The sequence below is a fragment of the Rattus norvegicus genome, chromosome 1, assembly GCF_021556685.1.
Source record: "Rattus norvegicus strain SHRSP/BbbUtx chromosome 1, alternate assembly SHRSP_T2T, whole genome shotgun sequence".
In the NCBI taxonomy this organism is placed as follows: Eukaryota; Metazoa; Chordata; class Mammalia; order Rodentia; family Muridae; genus Rattus; species Rattus norvegicus.
Window position 1 is genome coordinate 190,942,247 of NC_141534.1, and position 27,173 is coordinate 190,969,419.

The 27,173-nt window shown below is 42.9% G+C and overlaps 1 protein-coding gene across 1 annotated transcript; it reads right to left on the bottom strand.

Moving 5' to 3' along the window:
* Window positions 1-703: 703 nt before the first annotated feature.
* Zkscan2 (zinc finger with KRAB and SCAN domains 2) lies at window positions 704-22,883 on the bottom strand. The gene is given in 7 exon segments (NM_001432375.1): window positions 704-5,066; window positions 7,054-7,545; window positions 11,882-12,565; window positions 17,202-17,328; window positions 17,684-17,754; window positions 20,837-21,023; window positions 21,866-22,883. Coding segments are annotated over 7 exon segments (2,883 nt in total). The 5' UTR covers window positions 22,265-22,883; the 3' UTR covers window positions 704-4,143.
* Between the last annotated feature and the right edge of the window lie 4,290 nt (window positions 22,884-27,173).

Below are 27,173 nucleotides of genomic sequence, written 5' to 3' on the forward strand. Positions count from 1 at the left end.
CCAAGACTAAACATTCTTATGATGAGAAGTGGGGAGCTGGGATTGAGAGAATTTTATACAGCTCTTGTTAAAACCATGCGTCTCCCTTTAGCTATCCCATCCTAGAGATGTTCCATAATCATCTGGTTTTTTCTGCTTGGTAGACGAGTACTCAGGGCTTACTTTTTGGACCTTTATCTGGAAGACCCAACTACACACACACACACACACACACACACACACACACACACACACACACACACACACAGAGAGAGAGAGAGAGAGAGAGAGAGAGAGAGAGAGAGAGAGAGAGAGAGAGAGAGAGAGGAGAGCTTGGTGTGCTCTGTTTTATGTTAATGTACTCCTCAGGCCCAGGAGGAGACCTAAGAGAATAAAATTTCATTTCCTATAACTGTAGTATGAGGGTAATAACTAGGATTTCTTCCAGTTAGGCTGGCTCGCAAGTCTTATCAAAACCCAAACAGTCTATGTATGTCCAGCATTGATTTCACCCTGGAAGTAAAGCAAACCATTATTTGGGATAATGGTGCTGGCAGTTCAGAGGACTGTTGCACAGGGACTCCTGTGGATTCACATGTGCCCCTCTGCTGGCTATACAGGGCAGCTGTGAACTGGCATGAAACTCAAGTTCTTTTTTACTAGTTATGAGGATTGGCCTTGAACTTCTTACATATTCATTTTCTAAGTAAAGACATCCTTCAAATTATAGCAAACCAAAGGTAGCCCATTTATTGTAGGCATATCACATACAAGCTTTCAAGAAGACATCTAGGTGAACATTAATACAAAACAAAGACAGAGGTCCATTTACACTTGGAGTGCATTCAGGTGGAGGTGGAGGCTTTGGATCACACAAACCACTCAACTGCTCTTTCCACTGGGGTTTTCCTAGTTTCCTAATCCATGAATCTTGTCCATCACTGAGCACCAGAACGCACAAAACACTCTACCTACCCAGCTTTGACTCTCAGAGTGATGGAGAGAAGGAAGGGCTTTCCTGCAACTGAACACAAGTGGCTTGTCCTTTCTTCTTTCTGAGGAAATTGGGCTGACGCTGCTGTCATCTTTCTAAGGTATGAGATGGACTCAATGTGCCAGAGATGGCATTCAGTGGACAGCTAGGGTATGAGTCTGGCCTTACTATTTCTTCATGGCTCCATGAACATGATCATCCCTGCAATTTTGGCAATTAAGTTAACTATTCACAAAGAAGTTATAATTTATCAGGTTAATATCCAGGAAGTGGTTCTTTTGGGTTCTGGTCTAATACACATTCCTCAGTGGCAGGATGCCCTGACCTGTTTAATATGTGAGTTTTCTTTTTCTTTTTTCAAAAACATGTTTCTTTCCAGATGAATGAATTAGGTTGAACATGAAACAAAATCTTCAGTAAAAATTAGTGAGGTATTGTGGAAATCAATGAAAGCCTATGCAGGAAATAGGAACAACTTCTAAATGTCCTTGACAGAATGCCCAAAAATAAAGAATCTGTTTATATATACCATTGTTCAAAAACAGGATTGAAACAATCTCCAAAGCAATATGACAGAGTAAAATAAATTGGGGTAAGTAAGTAGTTGGCTCAATGGACTGTTTTGTTGAGCTTTCCAGCAGCCAGAACAAGAGAGAAGCAGAAAGTTATAAAAATCACAGTGTAACTTTTTTTTTAAAAAACTCCTTTTCTTCCTTGAAGTTCTTGGTATTGAGATCTATTGATCATTACAGAGATGTGGTAAAGATGTATTACTCAATGGACTACTCTAACTTTCACACATCAGCTGACAAGAGAAACATATAAACAAGCACCTTGGTTTAAGATGATAGGAAGATCTGTTTAAGAACTGAGATAAGGCCCACTAGATTAATACACATCCCAACAGATTGTTTATGATTAGAACTATATGTAGGGAACCCAAACCTCATCCCCACTGTTTCTTAGACACAGGAGATAATCACTTTGTGGTAGTGGAGACAGAACAGGCCCTGAATCTTTTCTGATGCTGGGAAAGTGTGTCAAAAAGTGGTGTCCAAACTGGTTTTCTATTTGCAGTTTATAGACGGTCTTTAGGATGTGGTTGCAACTCCTCTAGATGGGGTGACTGACCTTCCACACCACCATGGAGTTAACTAGATTATCTTCTTCCATAACACTTACTAGGTGGAGTACAGTCATGACCCCCATCATTTTTGTCTTCCTCCCTGTGGTTAAAACATGGTCTTATACATAACAGTGCATAAGTATTGGTGAACGTCATCTACTTTCTGAATCATGCTTCCATATAAGTATTAATCCTGTGTACATGTTACTAAGTGGCAATTTAGACTAATGTGCATCTTTTCTAGAGCTGGAATTCCAGAACATCTACACAATTATAAGCACAGGTCCACTGGCACCACACAATCTTACTGGTCTAGGCACAGTACCAACATGAAGCTGCATGTACCATTAGGAGTCTCTATTTCAGACAATACACAGGATATTAGCTACTGTTAAGTTGTCAACAATTATAACATGTCCAACAAACACACATCACAAACAGTTATGAGCATTTACCTGAGTCACTTGCCTTCCAACAGGCTATATCCTACGCTGGCACCATAAAGCACTTTTCTTTCTACAATGTCTACCCTCTTTGATACTTTGCTGAATAGGTCTCAAAAGATTCAAATATATTCACATAAAAATATCATCTCTAGATGTTTTCAATGAGAGCATCTGAGGAGAACCTAGAAACACCTGACTATGGTTCTCCTTCCACTATTCTTGGGACTTCTCCCTCCCCAAAGAAAAGCTACATGGGGTTACCTATGTATTAAAGGTATGAACACCACGGGCCCCAATGTTAAGTAACTGGTTTGGGAAGATCAGATTCCTGAATTTCATCGGTAAGTCTATGAGTATTTCCCCACCAGAAACTTTCTGACAATATATACCTAGTTAATGCCAGGGAATTATCAATTATTTTTTTCAGAATAGGACAATGGGGAAAATAAGGTGGCAGAGTGGAAGTTTATAAGTAACTTCACTTCCACTGAGTGAAATATAGAGTGGTGTAATTATTCAGGACTCTATAGTCAGGTTTATGATCCTATAAACAGGAACTAGAAACTTCAGAACCAGAGACTAGTAGTGTAACAGTTAACCCTGGAAGTGTAATCTGGACTGAGGTAGCTCTTCGATCTAAAATAAGCCTAAAGAGTCAGTTAAATACTTCAGGTCTTATCTTCTTCCTTACAGCCTTAAACTTTTAGAAACACTATTATATTACATTGACATGTAGAGCTAAGCTATTTGAAATATGCCAACATACTGGCTGGTTTTGCTCTAGGTTAAGAGTCAGAGAAATGATGGGTAGAGCTAGAGTTTGCAATCTGACTGTCTCTTATGAGACAGCACCAGTGTGCATCCTCTCCCATCTGCATGGGTTAAGGTAGCCCAGAAGAGTCAGACAAGAGCACCCAGAACGATTAAGAGGTAAGTATAGACTTGCGATAAATATACAAGGATCGTTTGTCACTGGAGAAGCAGCAGCCACTGGAGTTAAGTCCTCAGGAACAGAAAGGGAGGTGAAGGGTGAGCAGGTGCTCGTCCTGGTGGAGAACAGGTATTAGCAATGCGATTTCTGTAACAGCTATTTGGATCAACTTCTTGATACAGACTTCTTGAGGAAGGAAGGTATAAAACTTTCACTCTCCTTTTGTACCCTCAAAACCAAGATGGATCTGATACAGTTCTTATTAAACTCCTAAAAGTTCTACCCAGACATGAAAATCTATTGTCAAGTTGCTGCCAAGATCTTATATGGGTGACAGATACAGCATAAAAATTTTCCACCATTCATATATTTGAAAATATATGGATTCAACCATGTGTAAGAGTTTTGAAAGTTGCTAGACAACTTATGCATTAGCCTCAACATTCTAGTGAGAAATTTATTCTGAATTTATTAAAATTGCCAAGACTCATTGGAGAGAGGCAGCTTGAGCATGTTAGACTATGAGGTGAGAACAGATGAGAAGTTTAGTTTATTTCTATTCTCAGGCCTGTCTTGGAAACTGTAATTTACAGCTAAGAAGGGATTGCTTCCAAGAGCGGGACTAGGATTAGATGGCTAAGGGGCGAGTGGAAAGACAAGCTCACTGTCAAAAGGTCTTCCTGAGCTCGGCACTCCTGGCTTTCAGTAGGTTCTCTGGGGAGTACACAGAAGGGGAGTATGGCAGCGGCTTTTCTCGAATGTGGATTTCCCGGTGTTTGGTGAGGAAAGAGCTCTTATTGAAATGTTTGCCACACTGGGCACACGTGTAGGGCTTCTCTCCAGTGTGGATTCGCCGGTGTTCTCGAAACCTTGTGCAGTTATTGAAGCTCTTCTCACAATCCCCACATTTGTAGGGATTCTCTCCAGTATGGGCTCTGCGGTGGGCACTGAAGTGAGAACTGTTGGTGAAGCTTTTCCCACACTCTTCACACTGATAGGGCTTCTCACCTGTGTGGGTTCTCTGATGGATGATAAGACTTGAGCTCTGACTGAAGCATTTCCCACACTCCCTGCATCTGTACGGCTTCTCTCCAGTGTGGATTCTCAGGTGGGCTCCAAAATTTGAGGAGTCATTAAAGCTTTTTCCACAATCAAGACATTTGAAAGGTTTTTCCCCAGTGTGGATTCTTTGGTGTCTGATTAGGCTCCTGCTCCTACCAAAACACTTTCCACAGACACCACACTTATAAGGATTCTCCTTCTGGTGGGTCATCCTGCACACAAGGCGGGCACTCCTTCCAAAGTTTTCTCCATATTTGAGAAGTCTGTATGGTCTCCTTCCCACAAAAGGCCTCTGATGCACCACAGCCTTCCCTGTATCTCTAGGTTGAGACATCAGTTTTCCCTGTCTAACTCCTTGAAGGTTTTCCCAGTGTCTTCCTGAAAAGCACTCCCTTTTACCGTATTTACTGGGGTTGGTATTCTGGGAAACAAATCTTTTAGGCTTTTCTATTAATGCTCTATGGGACTCTGTGTCCTTAAATATTACCTGTGTTGGGGCTTCCTTAATAATATTTCCGATTTCAAAATCTGGAAAAGAAAAAGACAATAAGAATTTCACAAAATTCCAATATTAAGAAAAATAGTTAACTAGGCCTCCAATGCTTATGGCCCCACACCATGACCTGACTGATCAACCATGCTTTACCCTCTCTCATTTCTTTACAAAGGCCAATGGCATTTGCTAAGCTGTGGGGCCTCACATTTTTTGAACTGGATTGTATATCAAGATACCAGTCTCCATATGCATCCTGATTAACTTAGCAACAGCCTGGTTTATCTCCTTCAAGTAGCTCATTTTGTTTTTCTTTTGTCATAGCTATACTAAATATAGTACTAGACTTCATTTAAATAAACTCTAACGGGCAACTCTAAATTCCTCAGGATACTTCTCAATTGGGCAATAACTAGTCAGGTTCTAGCTTAGAGTACTATTTTTCTCATACCATCTTGTAGCTTGTTTTTTGGTCACCTCATAGATCACAATAATACACTGCTTTAGTGTTTCCAAAGCTAGAATTTTACTCTTCCATTATCCCCCACTCACTGTAAGGTGATCTTGGATTCTGCTTCTCTGTGGAGTCTTATGGGAAACATGATATATGCCCTATGGAGACAGAAACTTTGTAATGATGTAGTTTGGTTCTGGCAACACCCTAGCCACTTGTTAATCGTGTTTTTGTTCTCAATTTTTAATTATGGGAAATTCATAGGCAGAGAAGAATAAACAGTGTAGTATGTATCAGGAACTTCCATGAACTACTCACTTACCTTTACCAATGATCCATATTATGACCAATGCAGTTTCACCTCTGTTCACACACTCCCTGCTCTCTACCAGACTACCTTGATGCAAATTCTAAAAGACACATTATTGCCATCCACAAACATTCCAAAAGCTGAGTATCTTAGGCTCAATGCAGCTCTGTGGGTAGCAGCAGACATGTACATGTTACAGAGACATGCATGCAGGAAAAACGCCCACAGATGTATACAGCCGAATTTGTTCAAGGTGCGGAGTTTGGCAGGGATGTTGAGCCACAGCTTAGATGTGAGAGAGCCTAAGGGGCAGGTAGAACACAGCAAGGAGTTTTGTTTCAAAGTAAGCCTAGAGAAATGAAATAGTCGCATACACGCCTTGAAGGGTAGGATGGGCACAGATTAAGTACGGCTTAACAAAACACGGGTGAGAAGTGGGGCAGGATGGCACATGCCTGCAATCCCAGAGCACAGGTGCTATGGCGGGAGGATCGTGAGTTCCAGGCCAGCCTGGGCCTCAGCTGGGGCCTCTTTCTCTAAAAACAAAGTACAGGTAAGAAAATTTGGTTTTGAGACTTTCCAGCCTAGGCAAGGGACAGAGAAAGACAGAAGAACTAGAACAGTGGCTATGGCAGTGGAAGTGGGCAGGCAGAGGTGAGTCTTAGTAAGCCATGTCCCCTGCCCGGGTGTAAACGCTGAGGTGGAGGCATTCAAATGCTCTTTAAAGGACACCGAGGGTTTTAGGTATGGCTGACCGTGCCGGCCGACCGTGCTTGAGCTAGCAGTTTAGCTGCCAACAAGCACACCGCTGGGCCACGGCAAGCAAGCTGCTGATGTATGAAGCCTCTCACCGTGTCCCTGCCTGTCCCTTTCCTCATCGCACCACACACGGCAGAGATGGTTCTGATGGAGCTTCCTGACCTTCCTCCTCCTTCAAGTATTTCTTTTTAAATGTAGAATCTCACATTCTTCTCTAGTTTTTCCAGAAACAAAACACTGTGTGACCCATCAAGACAGAAACCAAAGCTAAAGTCCTCAAGTCAGGACCATCAGAATGTGAGCAGCTGAGCCCCCTTCCCCCGGGAAGTGCCATGAGAACAGGACCTTTTACTTAATTCTACTCCGTTTTCCTCTAAACAGCAAAGAGCACTCAAATATCTTCTGAGCGAATACATGTACACGAGCCATGTGCCAGGTGTACTGGTTTCAGGAAGCCACACTTTCTCCTCACTTTGTCCAGAAGCCCCATGGGCCTTACCAGTTGGGCTCTGCGGCAGGCCTGCAGATCCTTCGAATTCTGGCTCTTCTGTAATTTCCTCCTCACTCATTCTCTCACTGCCAGAATCTTCTAACACCGCCTCCTGTGAGCTCTCCTCAGGTTCCCAGGTTGTAGGCTCTTGGGGTTCAACCTCAATATGTCCCCTTTCTTGCCTTGAGAGTGATGGGATTTCTTCTGAGGTGTTGGTGGGAAGGGCAGCTGTACGGCAGTTCACCAGGGCATCCATCTCCTTGTAAAAAGCACAGGACTCCAGTACATGGCCATTCTTCACTTTTCGGTAACTCTTCTGGAGGCTTTTGAACTTGGTTCGGCATTGCTCTGGTGTTCGCAGAAAGCCACACTCTCGAAGTTGTTCAGCCACAACTCCATACAATTTGCTCTTCCGATGACAGGCTTGAAGTGCTTCATAAAATCGTGTCTCTTGAAGGATATCAAGAAAGGTCTTGGTTTCTTCATAGCCCCAATGCACACCTGCCATTCAAGGATAAAGCTTAAAAATATAAGAAAAGGAGCCTGGAACTTCTCTATTACAACATTATTCAGTGTAATATAATACAAGTCCTATTCAGGGAAGAGCCCTGTGGAGCACTGTCTTCTGGACATGACAGGATACTGTACTCATGAACTCACAGCAGGGATGGTTATTTGTAGAAGACCTACGCAGTCAGTCAAAATTCTAGCATAGGTGTGTGTGTGTGTGTGTGTGTGTGTGTGTTTGTGTGTGCTCGCGCATGCATGCGTGCATTTTCTCCAGGCCCTTCTAGCACTTACAGCTTTTGGAAGAGAGAGAATTGTTCTTTTTGAAGAAGTTCCTACTTGTAGGTTACCCACGCTTCAGAGGATGGTCCCATACCTATATACATATGGGCAGCACTAACTGTACTTAGTGGTTAGTAAACAAACAGATAAAATATACATGATGTTGGAATGGGGACTTTTTTGGGGAGGAGTTGGAGCAAACTGGCATGTGTATATTATATGATCATATTTCACTGTATACATTTACAAAGTCTCAAGGATAAAGAAAATTAAGAATGAAAGTTCTACTCATGATAGCAACTTGAAACAAGGAATATCCAGAAACAAGCTTTGTAAAAAGCGGAGAAGTCTATGTTAAAAATCTATAATTCTTTATTTAAACACATTAAAATAACTAGAAAATACGAGGTGCTGTGTTTCTGGATACAAAGAGTTAACCTGTACAGACATCAATTTTAAATAATTAGCCAAAATTCCAAAAGGGTTTACTTGGAAAAGTCCCTGTAGTCTCCCAATACTGTCACTGCTATGGAGGCTAACTAAAGGAGAGGGAGGGGGAGAGGGAGAGGGAGAGGGAGAGGGGTGTGTGTATGATCTGTATGGCACAGCCAGCAGAATAAAACTCTTCTCAGTAGTTTTTTAAAAGTAGTTTTTTGTGTTTTGGAAAAAGTAGTAGCTAGCCTCAATATTTACTGAATGTGTCCAGCCTCATTCCTGGATTCCTACACTTGAGATGATCCCCTTGTGTTTTCACACTGGTAAATATCTGTATATGCAAGATTATCCTCCCATTTGTCAGCACATAGCCTCATGAATGCTTGTAGCTTTCCTAGCCTGCTTTGGTTTTCTATTCTATTGATTCACTGTTACTATTACAATGGACTAGAAAAGACAATAATAGTAGTAACAGAGATTCATTTCAGCCTTTTAGAGGACCTTCCCCTGTATCCCACTGCAAGCCAGTAATAACCCTGTGAGGTGTTTGTTTGTTTGTTTGTTTTTTTGCCTTTTGAAACATGGTTTCTCTGTGTAGCCCTGGCTATCCTGGAGCTCATTCTGTAGACCAGACTGGCCTTGAACTCACAGAGCCCCACCAGCCTCTGCCTCCCGAGTGTGAGGATTAAAGGCCTGCGTCACCACTGCCCAGCTAACCTTGTGAGTTCTTAATCATATATTTCACATGAGAAAATTAAGCCCAATGTAGTTACATGACACATCTACAGTCAGTTATTAACTGGCTATTTAATTCTGTGTGTTTTGGTTCCCGAATATTCAACAGATTTGCATAGAGTATATTTTCAAAAATATTTATGTGTAGCTCAAACTAGTTTCAATTTCACATTCCTCCTGCCAGGTCCCAAGGGCTGGGTTTTCAGGTTTGCAGCACCAGGCCTAGTCTCCTTGTATTTTAATCCCTGTCTTTTATCTAAGATGCATGTCCTATGATGAGGAATATGTAGTCTTTTTTTAAAATGTGTTAATCTTGGTTTAGTAAATTTGTAATTAGTGATATATTTAGACTTATTTCTACCATCTTACTTGTGTGGTGGCTTGAATGAGAATGGTCCCTGTAGGCTCATAACTTGAATGCCTGGTTCCCAGTTAATGGAATTAAGACAGGAGTTAGTACCAGGAATACACACTGATGTGATAGGCTTGTCCATGATGGTCTTTTGGAGGAATGTACAACTCTTTGGATAGGGAAGTGGCTGAATGCTCTTAGTGGGGCTTAATGGGCCACCGAGTAGGAACATAGAGAACAATAGTGTTGAGAGCTGTGTATACTGTGGAGGCTTACCTGAGGAGGTTTCCCAGGGGAACAATTATTAGCTAGAGACCATTGGGTAGAAAGCATTCTGGTGATATTTTGGTAAGGAATATGTCTGCTTTTTGCCCTTGTCCTAAGAATCTGCCTGAGGCTAACTGTGAGTTTTGGACTATTTGCTGGCAGAGGAGATTCCAGGACAGACTAAAGCTGAATGTATCATGTGGTTATTAGTGATTACTCTTATGGGGGACTATGATGAAAAAGGAAAAGTAGACAAAAAGAAATAAATTGTACTACTTGAGGAGAAAAAGAGCACCAGGAATGCTGGAGCCAAGTCTTGTGTTCAAAGAGATGAGAACTTTAAGGAAATGAAATGAAGGGTAGTGTCCTCAGGACAGCATCCTGTGCAGTTAAGTTTCCAACTTATAAAAGGAAACAGCAAGGAATCTGCTGCTCCTAAAACAATGAAAGCAGCAAACCAGAGCCTATGTACGTGTAAGTCAAGGAGAGGGCCAGACTCCACCACTCCAAACTTCAGTGTCCGGCAACTTCAGCCACAGGATTCTGGCTTTAGAGTCAAAGGATATAGGAGTAACGGGGTTGTGGAATCATCCTTGCCAGTTAAGACAAAACCACTGGGAACAGGGATGTGGCAGGGTAGTCCTTATATGGAGGCCAGGGTGAAGATGTGAAAGGGAAGCCCAGATTGTATTGGAGACGCTAGGATGTTGGAGGCACCCAAGCCTTGGGACGTAGGGAGTGAGATCAGCCTGAGAGAAGTGTGTAACAGCAATGCTGGAAGAGAAGAGCCATCAGACTACAAGATTTGAAGCTTGCCCTGCTGGGTTTTGGTCTTGCTTTGGTCTAGTATTTCCTCACTATGCCCCATTCTTCCCCCATTAATAGATATGTTATTTTATGTTGGAAGTATGTAATTTGCTTTTTTATTTTACAGGTAGATACAATTAAGAGACTGCCTTGACTCTTAGAAGAGACTTTAAATTTTCAAACACTCTTGAGACTAAAAGATTATGGGGGTTTTTGAAGTTAGAGTGAATTAATTTTATTATTTTACAACAAGCCTGTGAGTCCAGGTAATAGGATGTAGGGGTTTGAATGAAAATGGCCCCCATAAGCTGTTGGAGAAGGCATGCCACTGGGGAAGGCTTTGAGGTTTCAAAAGTACAAAATTTTCCTATTTAGTTAGCATTCTCTCTCTCTCTCTCTCTCTCTCTCTCTCTCTCTCTCTCTCTCTCTCTCTCTCTCTCTCTTCCCCTTCCTCTTCCTCTCTCTCCTCCCTACCTCTCTGCCTTCTATTTGCTGATAAGGATGTAAACTCTGTCTTGTCCACTGTCATGTTGGCCATGGATTCTGAACATTTGGAACTGTGAGCCCCAATAAACTCTTTCTATAAGTTGTTTTGGTCATGGTATCTCTTCACAGTGTCAGGAAAGTGATTAAGACATCTTGTTCCTGTAATGTACTTGGAGAAGGGACTCTGCTCTTAGTCCAGGCTACCTTCAAACTCTTGATGCATCTGCTTCCCAATCTCTGGCTTTACAGTTGTACGCCCCCAGCCTGGCACTTACTATTGCTTTAAGTGACTTGTCTGCTCTGTCTTCTGTTTACCCTCCTTTCTTGTTTTAAATTGGGCAGAAAAGAGTTTGTTTCATCTTCTCTACTCCTTTACACTGTTTGTTATTGGCTATTCTGTATGGACAAACAATGCATCCTTTATTTGTTGTAATGCAACTGACTGGAGTAGTCCTCAAGTAATACTAGGCACTTAGAATTCTTTCGCTCCATTTACTTCCCTTCTAAAGGAAGGACTATAATGAATATGATTATTTATGTGCGTATGAAAGTCTGTAGCAGTGTATGTGTAGCATGGGTGCATGTTCCCAGAGGCCAGAGGTGTTGGAGTCACTGGAACTGGAGTGACAGATGGTTAGGAACTGCCATGCAGAAGATAGGAACTGAACCTGGGTCTTCTTTAAGAGCAGCCAGGGCTCTTAACAACCGAGTCACCTCTCTGCCCTGACTCCCAAATGTTTAAAAACCATGCTCCACTCTAACCTGAAATAGAGCCTGTAGGCTCCTGAGAGCTGCACTCAGGCTACAATGGGGAGAGCAGCAAACACCCAAATGCCCTTTCAGTTGTGGGGCATCACTGGGGAAACAGCGTGGAGTGCAAGCCTTCTCCAGGATGTCTAATGTAATGCTTTTCTTCAAGAGTACACTTCTATCTTCATACCAAGAAAAAAACCGTACAATTCTTACCACTCAGGTTTTGAAACAAGATAGGGGCAGCACGGATTTCAGACTTGCGTACAAACTCAATGCCCACTTCATCGCCATCAGAGTCTTCAGCACCTTCCTCCTCCTCCACCAAACTGACCTGCTCTTTAGCACTAACAGCAGTTCTCTTTAGTGGGAGAGAGATCACGGCCTTTGGCCTCTCAGTAGATGAAGTGTGGGCTGCAGGATTTAGCAAGGCATCCATGTCCTCAAAGAAGGCACAGGGTTCTAGCATGTGACCATTTCTCACTTTTCGATAACTCTTCTGAAGACTTTTGAACTTGGTCCGGCACTGCTCTGGTGTTCTGAGGAAGCCACATTCTCGCAACCATTCAGCCACAGCACCATACACCTGGCTATTTCGGGGACAAGCCTGGAGTGTTTCATAAAAGCGAGATTCCTTGAGAATCGCAAGAAAAGTCTTGGTTTCTTCATAGCTCCAGTGCACACCTGCAATTTTTTCATCTTCTAAACCCCACTGTTGCTGCTCTCGCCACACTTTCCCTGCATTCCTTGCTGGGATCTGAACAGCGTGCACTGACTTCTCTTTGCTGATTTTGCTTTGCAGGACACTAGTCCTCTTATTTGAGGAATGTAGACCTACAGTCCATGGTTCCTTTTTTTGTTCCAACTGGGCTATTTTGTTAGGTGCAGACACAGTGTCTCCTACAGTAAAAGAAATATATTTCACAGTAGGTACAGATGTCATTACTACATACTTTAGTCTTCTGTTAAAACATGTTCTCCCAGATTATTTGTTTACACCAAAGTCCTTCTCAGCCAAGACTAAGCACACTGTAGTTATTTAAATGACTTCTTTGGCACAGAAATATAGAAATGACATCATCTTGTCTCATATGTACTGCTTCTATCTAGTTCTCTCAGAAATGCATGCCAGGGCAAGAAATATTTCATTACTTTTGACTCTTTCTTTTGGGTGATACTGTATCAAACAGTAGCCCAGGCTAGCCTGGAACTCACTATGATAGCTTCAAACTTCTAACAATTTGTCTGCCTCAGTTTCCAAGTGCTAGGATCCAAGTCCTGAGCCACCACAGCTAACTCAGTATTTGTTTCCTTTACTTACATATATATGCCCTAAATCCTTCCTGTCTCAATGACGTGCGCGCGCGTGCGCGTGCGCACACACACACACACCACACACACACATACAACACACACACACAACACACACACACACCCTCTGGGGCTATTAAAAAAGAATTTTTATAAAACTATATTAATCACACAGAATTGTATTGCCATAAAACAGAAAATAAAATAGAATAGACATAATATTCTGAAATAAATCCACTCATATATGGTCAACTACTCTTTGACACAAGAAGAGGAAAGTTTGTTCAATGAATGGTGCTAGGAAAAGTGAATCTCTACATACAAAAGAGTGAAACTGGACTATTACCTTACAGCACTCAGAAAAATTAACCTGAAGTATATGAATACCTACATATGGGGCTGGGGAGGACGCTCAGTTGGCAAAGTGCTTGCTATATAAGCACAAGGACTTGAGTTTGATCCCCAGCATCTATGAAAGGCAGGCATGGTGACAAGTGCTTGCAATTGCAGCAAAAGGATCTCCAGGTTCAGTGAGAGACCATGTCTCAGAAAATGTGGAAGAGAATTGAGGAAGACATCAGACATTGACTGCTGGCCTCCATATGCACCACCCCCATGCATACATATATGTGAGACCTAAATGTGGGTCCTGAAACCGTAAAATCCCTAGAAGAAAGCACAGGGAAAGGGGAATTGACACTAGTCTTGGAAATGGTTTCTTTCCTTTGATATAACAACCAAAGTAGAGGCAATGAAAGCGTAAGCACAACAAGGAAAATAATCAACAAAGCAAAGTAACAGCCTACAGTCCTGGTGGAAATACTTATAACCATATATAGTAAGAGGCTAGAATTGAAAATGTACAAGGGATCATACAATTATTATAAAAAATCTGATAAAAATGGGCAAAGCCTCCGATGTGCAAATGGCCAACAGGCTCATGAACCATTAATTAACAGGGAAAAGCAAATCAGAACCACTAGTTAGCTCACATCTGTTACAGTGGTTAGCATCAGAGAGGTAAGAGGTGCTGCTGAGGAGGTATACAGTGATGTACTGTTGATGGGAACCCACCTAGCCATTGTGAAAACAGTAGCTAGTGGCTGACTTGAAAACACTAAACCCATGACTACCATGTGTGCGTCCCAGATCTCCCACTTCTAGATGTTTGTAAAGAAAACCAAACCATTGCAGAGGCATCAGCTCTCTGACCTTTACTGGAACATCATTTACAGTATCTAAGGTGCAGGAAAACCCCAAACATTTATCAGTGGATGAAGAAAGAGTATTTGAAAGTGGCTGAGTGGGAAACATATTGTCTGCTCCTCCAGAGGACCTGGGTTTGATTCCTAGAACCTACGTGGAGGCTCACAACTGCCTATAATTACAGTTCCAGGGGATCTGATGCCCTCTTCTGGCCTCCCTGAGCATAAGGCACACATGTGGTGCCTAGACATACATTTAGGCAAAATACTCATGTACATGAAAATAAAATATGAAAATAAAGGATATGTGAAAATGTGGAAAAATTTATTAAAAATTTTAAAAATGGAACATAAAAATTATACAAAGAAGGAAATCCTAACACTTTAGATATTTAGGACCTGGAGGGCATTATATGAAAGGAAACAAGCCAGATTGTGAAAGACAAGTGTCACACCATCTCAGCTTTACATGGAATCTTTTAAAACCCTGCAGTGTACAGAGGAACAGAACATTGGTTTCCGAAGAGTCTGAGGTGGTCAGATATAAAGAATGTATTTCAGCATCAAGCAGGATACATTCTGGGGATCTAATGATGGCTGTATCTTAGAATAGGGTACTTCAGACCTATCGTTGGCTGAGAGCAGATTTTTAAGTGTCCTTCCTGTTAACGATGTGAATGATAGATGTGTTAATTGTGGTCATTACTATGAAATGTATATAAAATAATAAAAATCACATTTTAATTACATAAAATTTTATTTATCAAATAAACAATAAGTCTGGAAAAATTTGGCAGAAGAAACAAATGTTCAAGCTAAACTTTGATGAAGACAAATCAAATAAACAATGCAAAATTGTTTTGTTAAATCAGTTAAGAGTATGTGTACAATGTGTATATAGTGCCTTCGGAGGCTGGAAGAGAGTGTTGGGATCTCCTGGAGTTGGAGTTACATGTGGTTGTGAGATCCCATGTGGGTGCTGGGAAACAAACTCAAATCTTCTGGAAAAGAAGCCAGTGCTATTACCATTGAGCCATCTCTCCTTTCCCAAACTAATTTTTTTTTAAAATTGGGTTTTTGAGGTAAGGTTTTTTGTGTAGCCCTTGATGCTCTGGAACTTGCTCTGTCAATTAGGCTGGCCTTGAACTCAGAGATCTGCCTGCCTCTGCCTCCCAAGTGCAGGGATTAAAGGTGTGCACCACCATTGCTTAGCCCAAAACGCAAATTTAAATGTATGTATAGCTAGCAATTACTCACCAGACATACAGGATCACAGTATGTGTAATACTTGTTTTATATCCATTGCTATCAGTGCATACATACATGTAACTTGTATGTATGTGTGTGTTTCTGTGTGTGCGTGTGCGTGTGTCAGAGGATAACCACAGGTGTTCTTCAGCCACAATACAACTTCCTTTTTCTGTATAGAGTTGCACTTGTGTGCCTATGTGTGTAGGGGTTCACTTGTGTGCCTATGTGTGTAGTAGTCAGAGGCTAACCTCAGGTAGCATTCCTCAGGCACCATTTTCTTTTCCTTTTTTTTTTTTTTGAGATAGTCTTACTATGCAGTCCTAGTTGACCTGGAACTTAACCAGAGATCTAGCTCCTTCTGCCTCCTGAGCACAAGCTTTAGAGAGCAGGCCACTGCACCTAGCCTTATATTTTGTAATTTTACAGAAGTTCACTCATCCATAGGCTAGGCTGACTTGCCAGGGGATCCACTTGTCTCTGCTCTGTTCCCAGAATCAGGATTATAAGAACATACCACTACATCAAGTTTTCTTGCTCTGTCTCTGTTTCTGAAATGGGTTCTGAGATTGAATTCAGGTTCTTTTAAGCACTTTACCAACTGAGCAGCCCCTCCAGCTTATCCACCTTTTTTGTATGTTGGGGATCAAGTATCACATGGTTGGATAGGCTTCACTGTCTGGCCAGAGAGCTCCTGGGACCCACCTGTCTCTGCCTCCCCATCCCGGGTTTACAGTACATGCTACCACCCCTGGCTTTTACAAATGTGGGCTTTAAATGCCAAACTCGTGCCTTCATGTTTGCAAGTGCTTTACTGACTGAACGCTTCCCCAGCCCACATTAGTCTGAGTTCTGAATGAAACTCACCTCTCCTGTTAAAGCAGATGGAGACGATCCTCTGATAATCTGCTTGTAGAGTGACAGTCCAGTGGTCACCTGTGCCTGTGCACTTGTCTACTTAAATATGCCACCAAGGTTACCGAGTTTAAACTACTTTTTATTTATTATGATTTATATCCATCCAACAAACATTTAACAGCTACTCATCCACCTGAGTGGCAGCTCTATGTTAGGTGTGGAGGCCAGCCATTATTATTAAATAAAAACAAGTCGTAGAGAGACCTGGTGACGTCAGAGACCTTCAGCTGATGGATGTGAGTTTGTATTTCCGTAATATAAATATGGCACTCATACCTAACACCTGTTCAGTTGCTATTATGATATTCTTACTGGAAAGGGTACATGATTGAGGAAAGGGAAGAGATATGTAGTTTCCCTGGGTGATCCACGGAGAGCTGTTAAGCCAGTGGTTCTCAAGCCTCCTAATGCTGCCACCCTTTAATACAGCTTCTCATGTTGTAGTGACCCCCAACCAAAAAGTTATTTTTGTTGCTATTCCATAACTGTGCTTGTGAACTGTAATGTGAATATTTTTGGAGATTAACAGGTTTGCCAAAGGGGTTTTAATCCACAGGTTGAGACCTGCTGCTTTTTTTTTAAATATTTTTTTATTATATATAAACAAAGTACACAGTAACTGTCTTCAGACACACCAGAGGAAGGTATCACAGATGGTTGTGAGCCACCGTGTGGTTCCTGGGCTTTGAGCTCAGGACCTCAGGAAGAGTAGTTGGTGCTTTTAACCACTGGGCCATCTCTCTGGCCTGATGAGACCTGCTTTCCTAAGCAATAACATTTACAACTTTAATCACCAATAGGAGTTAATATATATGAAACCGCTGGCCTATTATTTTAAAGGGAATAATGCTTACCCAGGGAAACCACGCTGCATGCACTTTCCTTCCTGATTTCATGGTAGAGATCTCTGTGAGCAGGAACTTGCTGTACACTCCTTTTGTAGGGAAAGCTTCTCACCGTGTGGATATCTCTCACTGGCTCCTGTAACAACACCAACACCCGTGACTGCCAAGACAACCGAGAGGGCCTCTGAAGGATGATCATCCATGAATGAAGCAGAGAGGAGCCCTCAAGCATGACTGAGTAAAGGAAATACATGTGTATCATGCATCAAGTTAAGAGGAAGTTACAGTAAAGAATGAGGAGGAGATAGCCTAAGAGCTGATCCAGCAAGGGGTTCCATTACTGAGAGAAGAGTCCAAAGTCCTCTGGAAAAGAATGAAGGGAAAAATCTCTCAGAAGTATAAACAATGTAGGCTAGCACAGGAAATACCTGACTGAATTCCCCAGAAGGCAGGCCAGGGGGACAATTACAATTCACCTGGGAGTAAATCACCTGTGTTGTCGCCTCCTCATCTACAGCGGTCCACTCACTACTAGGGACAGGAGCCCAGACAGAAGAGTGAGCTAGAAAAAGAGAAGAAACAGTTATTGTGTATAGTATTTTGAAGTGTGTGTGTGTGTGTGTGTGTGTGTGTGTGTGTGTGTGTGTGTGTGTGTGTGTATAGCCCTGGATGTCCTGGACTCACTCTGTAGACCAGGCTGGCCTGGAACTCAGGGATCCACCTGCCTCTAAAGGTGTGCACCACCACACCCAGCAGCTGTTTCTCCTTTTAAGAAATGAGAAGATATTAAAACCCACACATAGAAATTATTTTTAGTGAGATCAGAGCAAATCTACCTTATCCTAACGCTGGGCTCACAACTCAAATGGCTCAGGAACAAGCAGGTAAAGTGCATAAGGAGAGGGCTGGGGCCGGGGAACTGCAGGGCATGGCCTATGACGATGCTTCAGTGTCAAATTGTGGCACTTGGAGACTCATCATTTCTGACTTTTCCAAGAGAAGCCAGATGTGTGGCTAGTTTTTATGTAAACTTAACATATGCTAGTCATCTGGGAAGAGGGAACTTCTATTGAGAAAATGCACTCCACACCCCTGCCAGTCTACCAGCCTGTAGACAAGCCTGAGGGGTACTGTCTTGATTGATGACTGATCTGAGAGGGCCGAGCCAATTGTTGACAGTGTTACTACTAGGTAGGTGGGCATAGATGGTATAAGAAAGTAGGTTGATCAAGTCATGAAGGACTATTTGGTAAGCAGAATCTCTCCATGGCCTCTGTATCAGCTCCTGTCTCAAGGTTCCTATCTTGACTTCTTTTGATGTGGAAATGGAAGTGAAATAACCTGTTTCCTTCCCGAGTTGCTCTTGATCATGGTGTTTCTCACAGCAATAGAAACTCTAAGTAAGACACCAGAAACCTGGGACTTCTGTAAAATCTCAAATTGTAAACCTTAAGTACAAAGAACAAAACCAAAACTGAAACCAAACCCCAAATCCCAAACAACAATTCTTTGTTAGTAAAATATAACAAGTCCCATTTGATGTACAAGTTATCAATTTGTCATCCCTCACATAAGTGGACAGTTTAAGAACCAAGAACTTAGATAAATCCTGCCAACACAGCAAGCAGTACAGCCATGGGCACAGCAAACATTTGAATTTAACCCCCTCAGGGTAGGAGAAAGAAGTTCTTTCTCCTCAGAGTTCACCAGGGAAACTGACAAGTGTAACTTATTTGTGAACAGATCTCAGAAGCTTGATCTACCTGCTTTCTATAGAGGTAAAAACAAAAACAAAAAACAAACACCTCAAAACCCACCTCATTTTTAAAAATTACATTTTATCTGCGTATTCTGAGTGTGTGTGTGTGTGCATGCGTGCACACATGTGCACATGAATGCCACGAATTGTGTATGGATGCTAGAGGACAGTTTTCAGGAGCTGGTTTTCTCTTTTCACCATGTGGGTCTTCAGGACTGAACTTAGGTAATTAGGTTTGGCGGGAAGCATTTTTACCTGCTGAGCCATCTTACCGGCCCCCAAATAATTTTCTTGGAAACAGCAGGGTCTCAGAAAAGCATATGGCTGAAATCACATTCCTTCAGAGCTAACCATCTTTCTGAGGAATCTAGCCCTCAAATTTCTGTTCTCTATCCCTCAGTCTTCAACAAGCTAAAAAACCTTTTTATCATCATGGATGCCAATGATGGCAAGACATTATAAATACACATTTGCTGTCACACTGAGCTTATCAGCTAAAGTCATTAGAGCTACCTAACTCACATGATAAGGAAGCTAGGACGCTAAGGAACATAACAGCTAATTCAGAATCCACTAATATTTGCAACACATTCTTATTTATGGTTGGACTCAGCAACGACAATATAGCCATTGCAAATATTTCCTATTTTTTGAGAATTGAAGTTTAAGAATAATTTTGACATTAGGGGAGAAAATAAATAGAAATGGGAGAGCTGGGGTTGGGGATTTAGCTCAGTGGTAGAGCGCTTGCCTAGCAAACGCAAGGCCCTGGGTTTGGTCCCCAGGTCCGAAAAAAAGAAAAAGAAAAAAAAAAAAAGAAAAGAAATGGGAGAGCTGGGTTATGAACTCAGGTCTGCTTGCCTCTTCCAGCCCAAGATCTTAACCTCTAGGCACTAATCCTTGTCTTTCTGCTTCTCACCCAAGATCATGGTCTTGGGGCAGATAAGATGTGAATGAAGTCTTTAGATAGGATCCTTCCACAACTCACTTCTGGCCTGGGATGAAACCACACTTCAGGGGATGGAAAGGAAACTGGACTGGGAAGGACAGGACACCTCTTTCCCCCATATTTGACTTTCTGTATTCCTATGGAGGGCGGCTCTGCGTGCTGGTTGTCTTACTGCTGTGCAGAGACACCATGACAGGGGAAGTCTTATAAGGACAACATTTAACTGGGGCTGGCTCACAGTGTCAGGGGTTCACTCCATTATCATCCTGGAAGCAAGTGTGGCAGTGTGCAGGCGGTCATGCTGCTGGAGGAGCCGAGAGTTCTACAACTGGATCCACAGGCGGCAGAAGGAGACCACGCTGAGTGTAGCTGAGGCATAGGAAAACTCAAAGCCTGTCCCACAGTGACACACGTCCTTCAACAAGGCCACACCTCCTAATAGCACCATGCCCTATGGGTCAAGCATTCAAACACATGAGTCTGTGGGGGTAATACCTCTTCAGAACACTGGTGTCCCTTGTTTGGGAAGTCTCACCATTTATCCCTCTCATACACCATTCTGGGGTGCCTTATCTTGTAAGTCAAGTTTAGGAATAAAAATACCTTGTTTCCATTTCTCAATAGTTTTTCAAGAGCACATATACATGTGGCATGACTTAAAGACACAAACTGAACGCTGAATGGACATTTAAAAATAACTGAGTAAGACTCAAAGCTTCCCTGGGCAATCTAAGTTTCCCTAATTTCCATCTTTATGATCCCATTTTATTTTGATAGCAAATATTTCTGACTCTTAAAACAAATGAAAAAATTGTTTCAAATATTCAATTTATTTTTCAAATAGATATTGAAGGGACCTTTACGAGCAAGCCATAGTGTTAGGGATATAGTGTAAACTACGTGGTCTCTGACCTGGGTGTACTTTGAGTCCCTTACCATTCTTAGGTAATGGCCTATGCTCCCTTTTTTGGTTCAGCTGTTCCTGGTGTCCTGAGTGGAAGTTTCCAGCTTCCTCCCGAGAAACAACCCTGTGCTGGGTCTCCAGTTGCTCTGGCTCATAGTTAGCTACTTCCCACACAGTTCTAGGTGGGGCTTGCTTCTCTGAGTGCTGAGGGCCACTGACCTGCAAAATAAAGTCAACATCAAAATAGAAAGGTGAAGGAAAAGAACTGCAGATCTGGGTGAAATCCCCCCACAGGGACGTTAAAGGGCAGAAGAACTGAGGAGGGACGGAATCTCCACAGATTGAAGCGGGCCCACCACAGTCGTCTTTGAATATGGGAAAAGGAGAGTGCTCTTTATTTGTGTATTTTTTGAGGGGTCGTTACTACAAAGCCCTCTTATCCATCAGGTGCATAGAGAACTAATTAGAACACTAGTGAAATGAAGACTTAGAAAATCAACTCCTGAGCACACGCTGGGCAAGGTGAAACTGTAAACGTGGCAAACACTGCAGACTTCATGCGGTTAACAAGAGAGCGTTGTAAATAACTATAGACCAGCAAGCAAGGACACAGGAAAACGACGATCTGGCAGTTAAACTGGATGAGTGCCAAGGACCACGGCACTATAAGACAGTTGCTGGAATGGCAAGGGATTAGGGGGGAGATTCTGGAGTATCACATGATGTCTCCCTCTCCCACCAAAGACGCGCCCTGGGAGGCATTAACTATTTACTACTGTCTCTATAGTTTTGGTAGAAACATTATATTGAGGATTAGAATAAACAAACCATACTTTTAGTTTCATTTGCAAGATAAGGGTTCAACCAAAATTCTCTCCTCCATGCAGTATGAAGTTCAAACCCGCTTTTAGGGGGAATCTGGTTTATGGATCATTTTAAAGTCCCGTTTTTTGTTTTTTGGTTTTTTTTTGTTTTTTCTTTTCTATAACGAGCTCTTCTTCCAGAAATGTAGCCCTGCCCACCTGCTTTCCCCACCACATTACTTTAAAATCCTCGCTCACCTGCTTCCGAAGTCTTCTGGTCTCTTTCTCCAAATGTACTACTAGGGCCACCGCCTCCTCTCCGCTTTCTGGACACTGCCTCTGTGCCCAGGCCTGAATCTTCTCAGGCAGAATGGTGAGAAACTGTTCGATTACCAGCTGTTCGAGGATCTGTTCCTTGGAACGCATTTCTGGCTTCAACCACCGGCAGCAGAGTTCCCAGAGTTTACTGAAAGCTTCATGGGGTCCTGTCACATCCTCATAACAGAACTGCCTGAAGCATTTACGAAAGGATTCACATTCAGTGCTGTCTGATCTTTCCAGAATGGGCTCCGATGCCCACCCGGAGTCCTTCTCCACTTTCATTATGAGACACTCCTCAACTTCCACGTCCATCTGAGGGTTTATCACTGTAGCCATGATCCAAAGAGGCCAATAGGTCTAGCTCCAAGTCAGGGTCCAGAGAAGCTTCCAAGTGCCCTCCACTTAATGTCCTTGGAAATATGGGACGGTGGGGAGATAAAAGATAGCACGTCAGCTGGAACAAGGAACACCAGGCTGATTAATCGAATAGGTACAAGGCTCTTGAAAAGGTGAATGTGTACCCACCCTAAAAGTCTGCAAACACGGACTCTTATCCAATCAAGATGCGCCCTCTCTCATGAGGTTCTTTAGAGTGCAAGGTCAGAAAGAGAACAAGGCGCAGGGCTGGAAGGGAACCCAGGGGACTGAAGGTGGGCGGAGGCGGCCACCGGGAGGGGGTGTGTCCGCGAGGCCCCAGGAGGCGCGGCCGGCCTAGGGGTCCTGGCCCGGGTCCAGGCCGCTGCAGGTGCCCCACAGGGGCGCGAGTGCAGGAGTGTCCAGGCTCCCAGCAGCGCCTGCAGCGTTCAGGGTTCCTCCTCACGAGGGTGCCGGGAACCTCGGCCAGAGGGGAAGAAGCTATGAGCAAGGCCTCGCGGGGATGGGGTGAGGGTGGGGGGCGGTGAACCGCTGGCAAGCAGCCTCTTCAGCTCCGCCAGCTGAGAGCGCGGGGGGCGCTGGGAGTCGCGGCTACGCATGCGCTACTCGCGACCAGGGGGGTCGTGCGAGTCTTCCTCGCGGGCAGGGGGGAGCATGCGTGGAGGAGTCTCGCGAGAGCGTGCAGCACCGCGACTTGCAGCCCAGGGACTTTAGGAATGAGGGTGCGAGGGATATTTGGAGCGGAGGGACACGCTGATGTCGGACCCTACTTCTCTAGAGACCGCGAAGCTGGACAGGCAACGACAATGAGCGTCCTGCCTTAAGCTGGGCAGACGCCGCTGGCGGCTGGAGTAATTTCTTTAGTGGAAGGGGTGCGAGGGTGTGTGCGTTGAGGTTGCGGGTAGGAGGGTGGAGGGACTCCTTTGAGACAACTGGCGGAGGAATTACGGTCAGCATCCATCATACAAGGCTGTGTGTGCATGGATTGCTACTGTCTGGGTTCCTTGGTTGGAGCCAGCATTCCTGAGGATATGTGACTGACTCTGTCCAAGTGTATGGTCAGAAGTCTTATTTTCATTTTGGGGAATCTCTTAATTGCCCAAGGCTCTGGGAAGGTCCGAATAGCTAAGCATGATCTGAAGGGCTATCTGGGACCTACTAGGATGAGGCCTAGATTCTCCTACTGCTGCGAAACTTCATAGCTAGGTGCCCCGAACATGCTGGCTCATGAATGTTCATCCTATAAGTGCCTACTTCGTGACAGTGTTTTAGGCCCTTGGCATTCATTAGTGGGCAACACAACTCTTACTCTCATTGGTAGCTGGCTTGTTAGAAAATAGGCCAATGACTTATTTCTCAAACCTTTTGCTGTACTTTGGCTAATTCTAGCATTGCAGAGGCATTGAGCACCACAAATAAAAGTATAAAAGGTCAGGGATAATCGTGGGTAAATCTAATATCTGCCAGGGAATAGATGGAGCCGCACACAGCTTGTTTTAATTGCGTTTAAAAATAGTATTACTGAGTACTGGTTTCATACCAGACATGGTGGTAGGTGGTAAGCAAAACAGGATCCCCTATCATTAACAAGCCACAAATAATGTTCTGTGTAACTGGGGTGAATTCTTCCAAGAAAAGAAACACATCTGAGATTTGGTCTGGGTAAATTTCTTGGAAGAAGCAGTACTAAGGATGAGATCCAAAAGACAGACCAAGTGGGGAATGAGTAAAGCCTGGTCTTCACAAGACCCCCATAGAGAGGATGGGGTTACCTTCATTTTAGAGTTCAGGGCACTGAGACCTCAGCAGGGTAGTGCAAAGTGCTAAAGGTGACAGGTTACATTTAAGGTGACCCAGGTTCAGAATCAGATGAGAATAAGGTCTTCTGTGATCATGGCCCTTTTGGTATTAGGTCAGGTGCATATCTCAGCAGCTCAAGGTCACAAACTGGAAGGCTTGCTGGACTTGGGGAGATTTTAACTTGATCCCTGTGAGGTAGAGTATACGACGAGCCAGCTGGGTGTGATGGCACGTGCTTGTAAATCCCAGAACTTCAGAGGTGGTGGAGGCAGCAGGACCAAGAGTTCAGGGCTATTCTTTTTTTTTTTATTTTATTTTTTATTAACTTGAGTATTTCTTATATACATTTCAAGTGTTATTCCCTTTCCCGGTATCTGGGCAAACATCCCCCTCCCCCCTCCCCTTCCTTATGGGTGTTCCCCTCCCAACCCTCCCCCCATTGCCGCCCTCCCCCCCCAACAGTCTAGTTCACTGGGGGTTCAGTCTTAGCAGGACTCAGGGCTTCCCCTTCCACTGGTGCTCTTACTAGGATATGCATTGCTACCTATGAGGTCAGAGTCCAGGGTCAGTCCATGTATAGTCTTTGGGTAGGGGCTTAGTCCCTGGAAGCTCTGGTTGCTTGGCATTGTTGTACATATGGGGTCTCGAGGGCTATTCTTCACTACAAAGCAAGTTTTGAGGCAACCTGGGCACATGAGGCCCTGTCTTAAAAAGGTTGCTAGTTAAGCATTATGCTCACTTGAGCACAATGTTTGTGTCTTGAGAGCAGAAGAGCACATTTGTCAACAGAGAGGTGAATCCACACACAGGTCCACATACATGCAAGTTGGAGACATTGCAGAGTGATTATTTTCTTAAGACTCATTAGGGAATGGTAGGGATTGAACGAGAGGTTCTATTTTTCCTTGTAGGTGCAGCCATTAGGTCTAGTCTCTTGCAGCTAGAATGGGAAAATGGATCAAGACTTACTAGATCAGGCTAATTAAAGAAGGATGGCTAGCAATGGGATAATCACACTTTTGAATAACTGGGAAACACACCCATTCTCCACACTAGCATGTTAGCATTGAAATATGAAATAGGATGTAAAATATTTTTTTGAGATAGTCTGGGTATGTAGCCCAGCTGGCCTTGACTTGTAGTCTTTCTGCCTCTACTGGTGTGCTGGGGTTACAGGTATGCATAACCATGCTGGCTTGGAAGTGCTCCTCCCCTCTGGCTTTGTACAGGAGCTTATCAAGGGAGGCACGTGAAAATTTTCCATTTGTCATCCTGGTATAGAAATTGTTCTCCTAAGAGCTTGCTTCAGAAGAAAATCATTCTTAGATGCCTATACTTCTCTGTCACCAAGAAGACAAAATCTCAAGTCTGCCAGAAGAAGTTGCAACCTGTCTTCTTTAAAGTTCTACTTGGAGCAGAAGATATTTGGACTCACTCTCATTATCTGTAGGGATTGTTAGATGTTATGGTATGAAAGTACAAAACCGTATCTTAGTGGGAAATTTCAAACATACAAAAGTAGAATTAACTCATGTTCCTGCCTTCCAGCTTTAACCGTCAGCAACTCGGGGCTAATCTGTCTGCTCTATGTCTCTACCCAGTCTTTTGATCCGGAAGTATTTTGAAGCAAATCATGGGTGTTTTGTGCATTCTGTGTAAGCATCAGAATATATTTCAGAAAGTCAGAGGCTCTGATGTGAAACAACTTCAGTAACACAATATGTCCACTGCAGTTGCATCAACAATTCTCTTGAAGGGAGACTTGTAAAGGACAACAAATGCTCCCATATTTATTAATGAAGTATTATGTTTACTTTAGCATGAGTGTTTTCATCTTGAGAGCAGAAAAGCACATTTGTCAGTAGAGAAGTGGATTCACATGCAGGTCAATACATGCAAGTTGGAGACATTGGGGAATGGTTACTATTACTATTGTTATTATTATTATTTTTAAAGACCTCCATCCCTGGATAGATCAGAGACATCTTTCTTTCTGATCCCAAGAAGAGCATTTAACCCATTGCTGCTTCGGTAGACCAACTTACCCCAGTTACAGGTTTACAGGCTTTCCTTTGCGTCTCCTCTATCCATGGTGCTGACCCAGCTGCCTTTTGGCTCCTGTCTGAAGGATTGTAACTAGTTTGGTTAATATGATTTAATATAGGTTTATTGTAAAAGTGATCATTAAATATGCATTAAACAGTTGCATGAAGTGCTGTATATAGCTGTGCAAAGTAAAATTAGCCCCACATTTCGAGCTGGAAAATGCCCCAGTAATACTGGTTAGCTTTAATTTGCTGTTGTTGTTGTTTTGCTCTCATAAGCGAAATAGCCAAACTCAAGACAAATACCACATGTGTATTTGTGTGTCTGTGTCAGACCTGTATTTTCAAGTATTATTTTTTAACAAAGGTAATTAATTGTCCATTTCACAAATTAAAAATTGCCTTCTCACTGGCTAATAAACATAAATATAGTTCTTAGAGTATTGAGCAATACAACAGTAAGGAGTGTTCTGCCATTTTCCCCTTCCACACAGACAGAGACAGGACACAGACAGACAAGGGCTTGGATTTAGAATCTTTTGTATGCCAGTCAGCTTTTCTACCACTGAGTTATATTCTCAGCTTTCTGCTATTTCTTGAAATGCTTATATATTTCTCAAAAAAAATTCTTTTCATGTGGGGTGGAACAATGGCTCTGTGGTTAACAGCACAAGTTTCTCTTCCAGAAGACCCAAGTTCAATTTCCAGCATCCATATAGTGTCTTATAACCATCTTTAATTCCAGTTCTTGGGGATTCATCACCCTCTCCTGGCCTTTTGGGACACCAGGCATCCATTATGGTACACGGACATATACACAGGCAAAACACTCATGCATATACAATAATTATAAATTTAACAAAATTTAGTTCATATTTTATGAGGCACTATTAGGGCAGATAGATAATATGACTTATAGCTTTTATTCAAAGTATCAACAGAATTAATATTAAAATAGACAAAATTAGAATTACCTTTATTAGAATGAATGTGGCTGAAGTCTGTATAAAGGCTGGTGATATCAC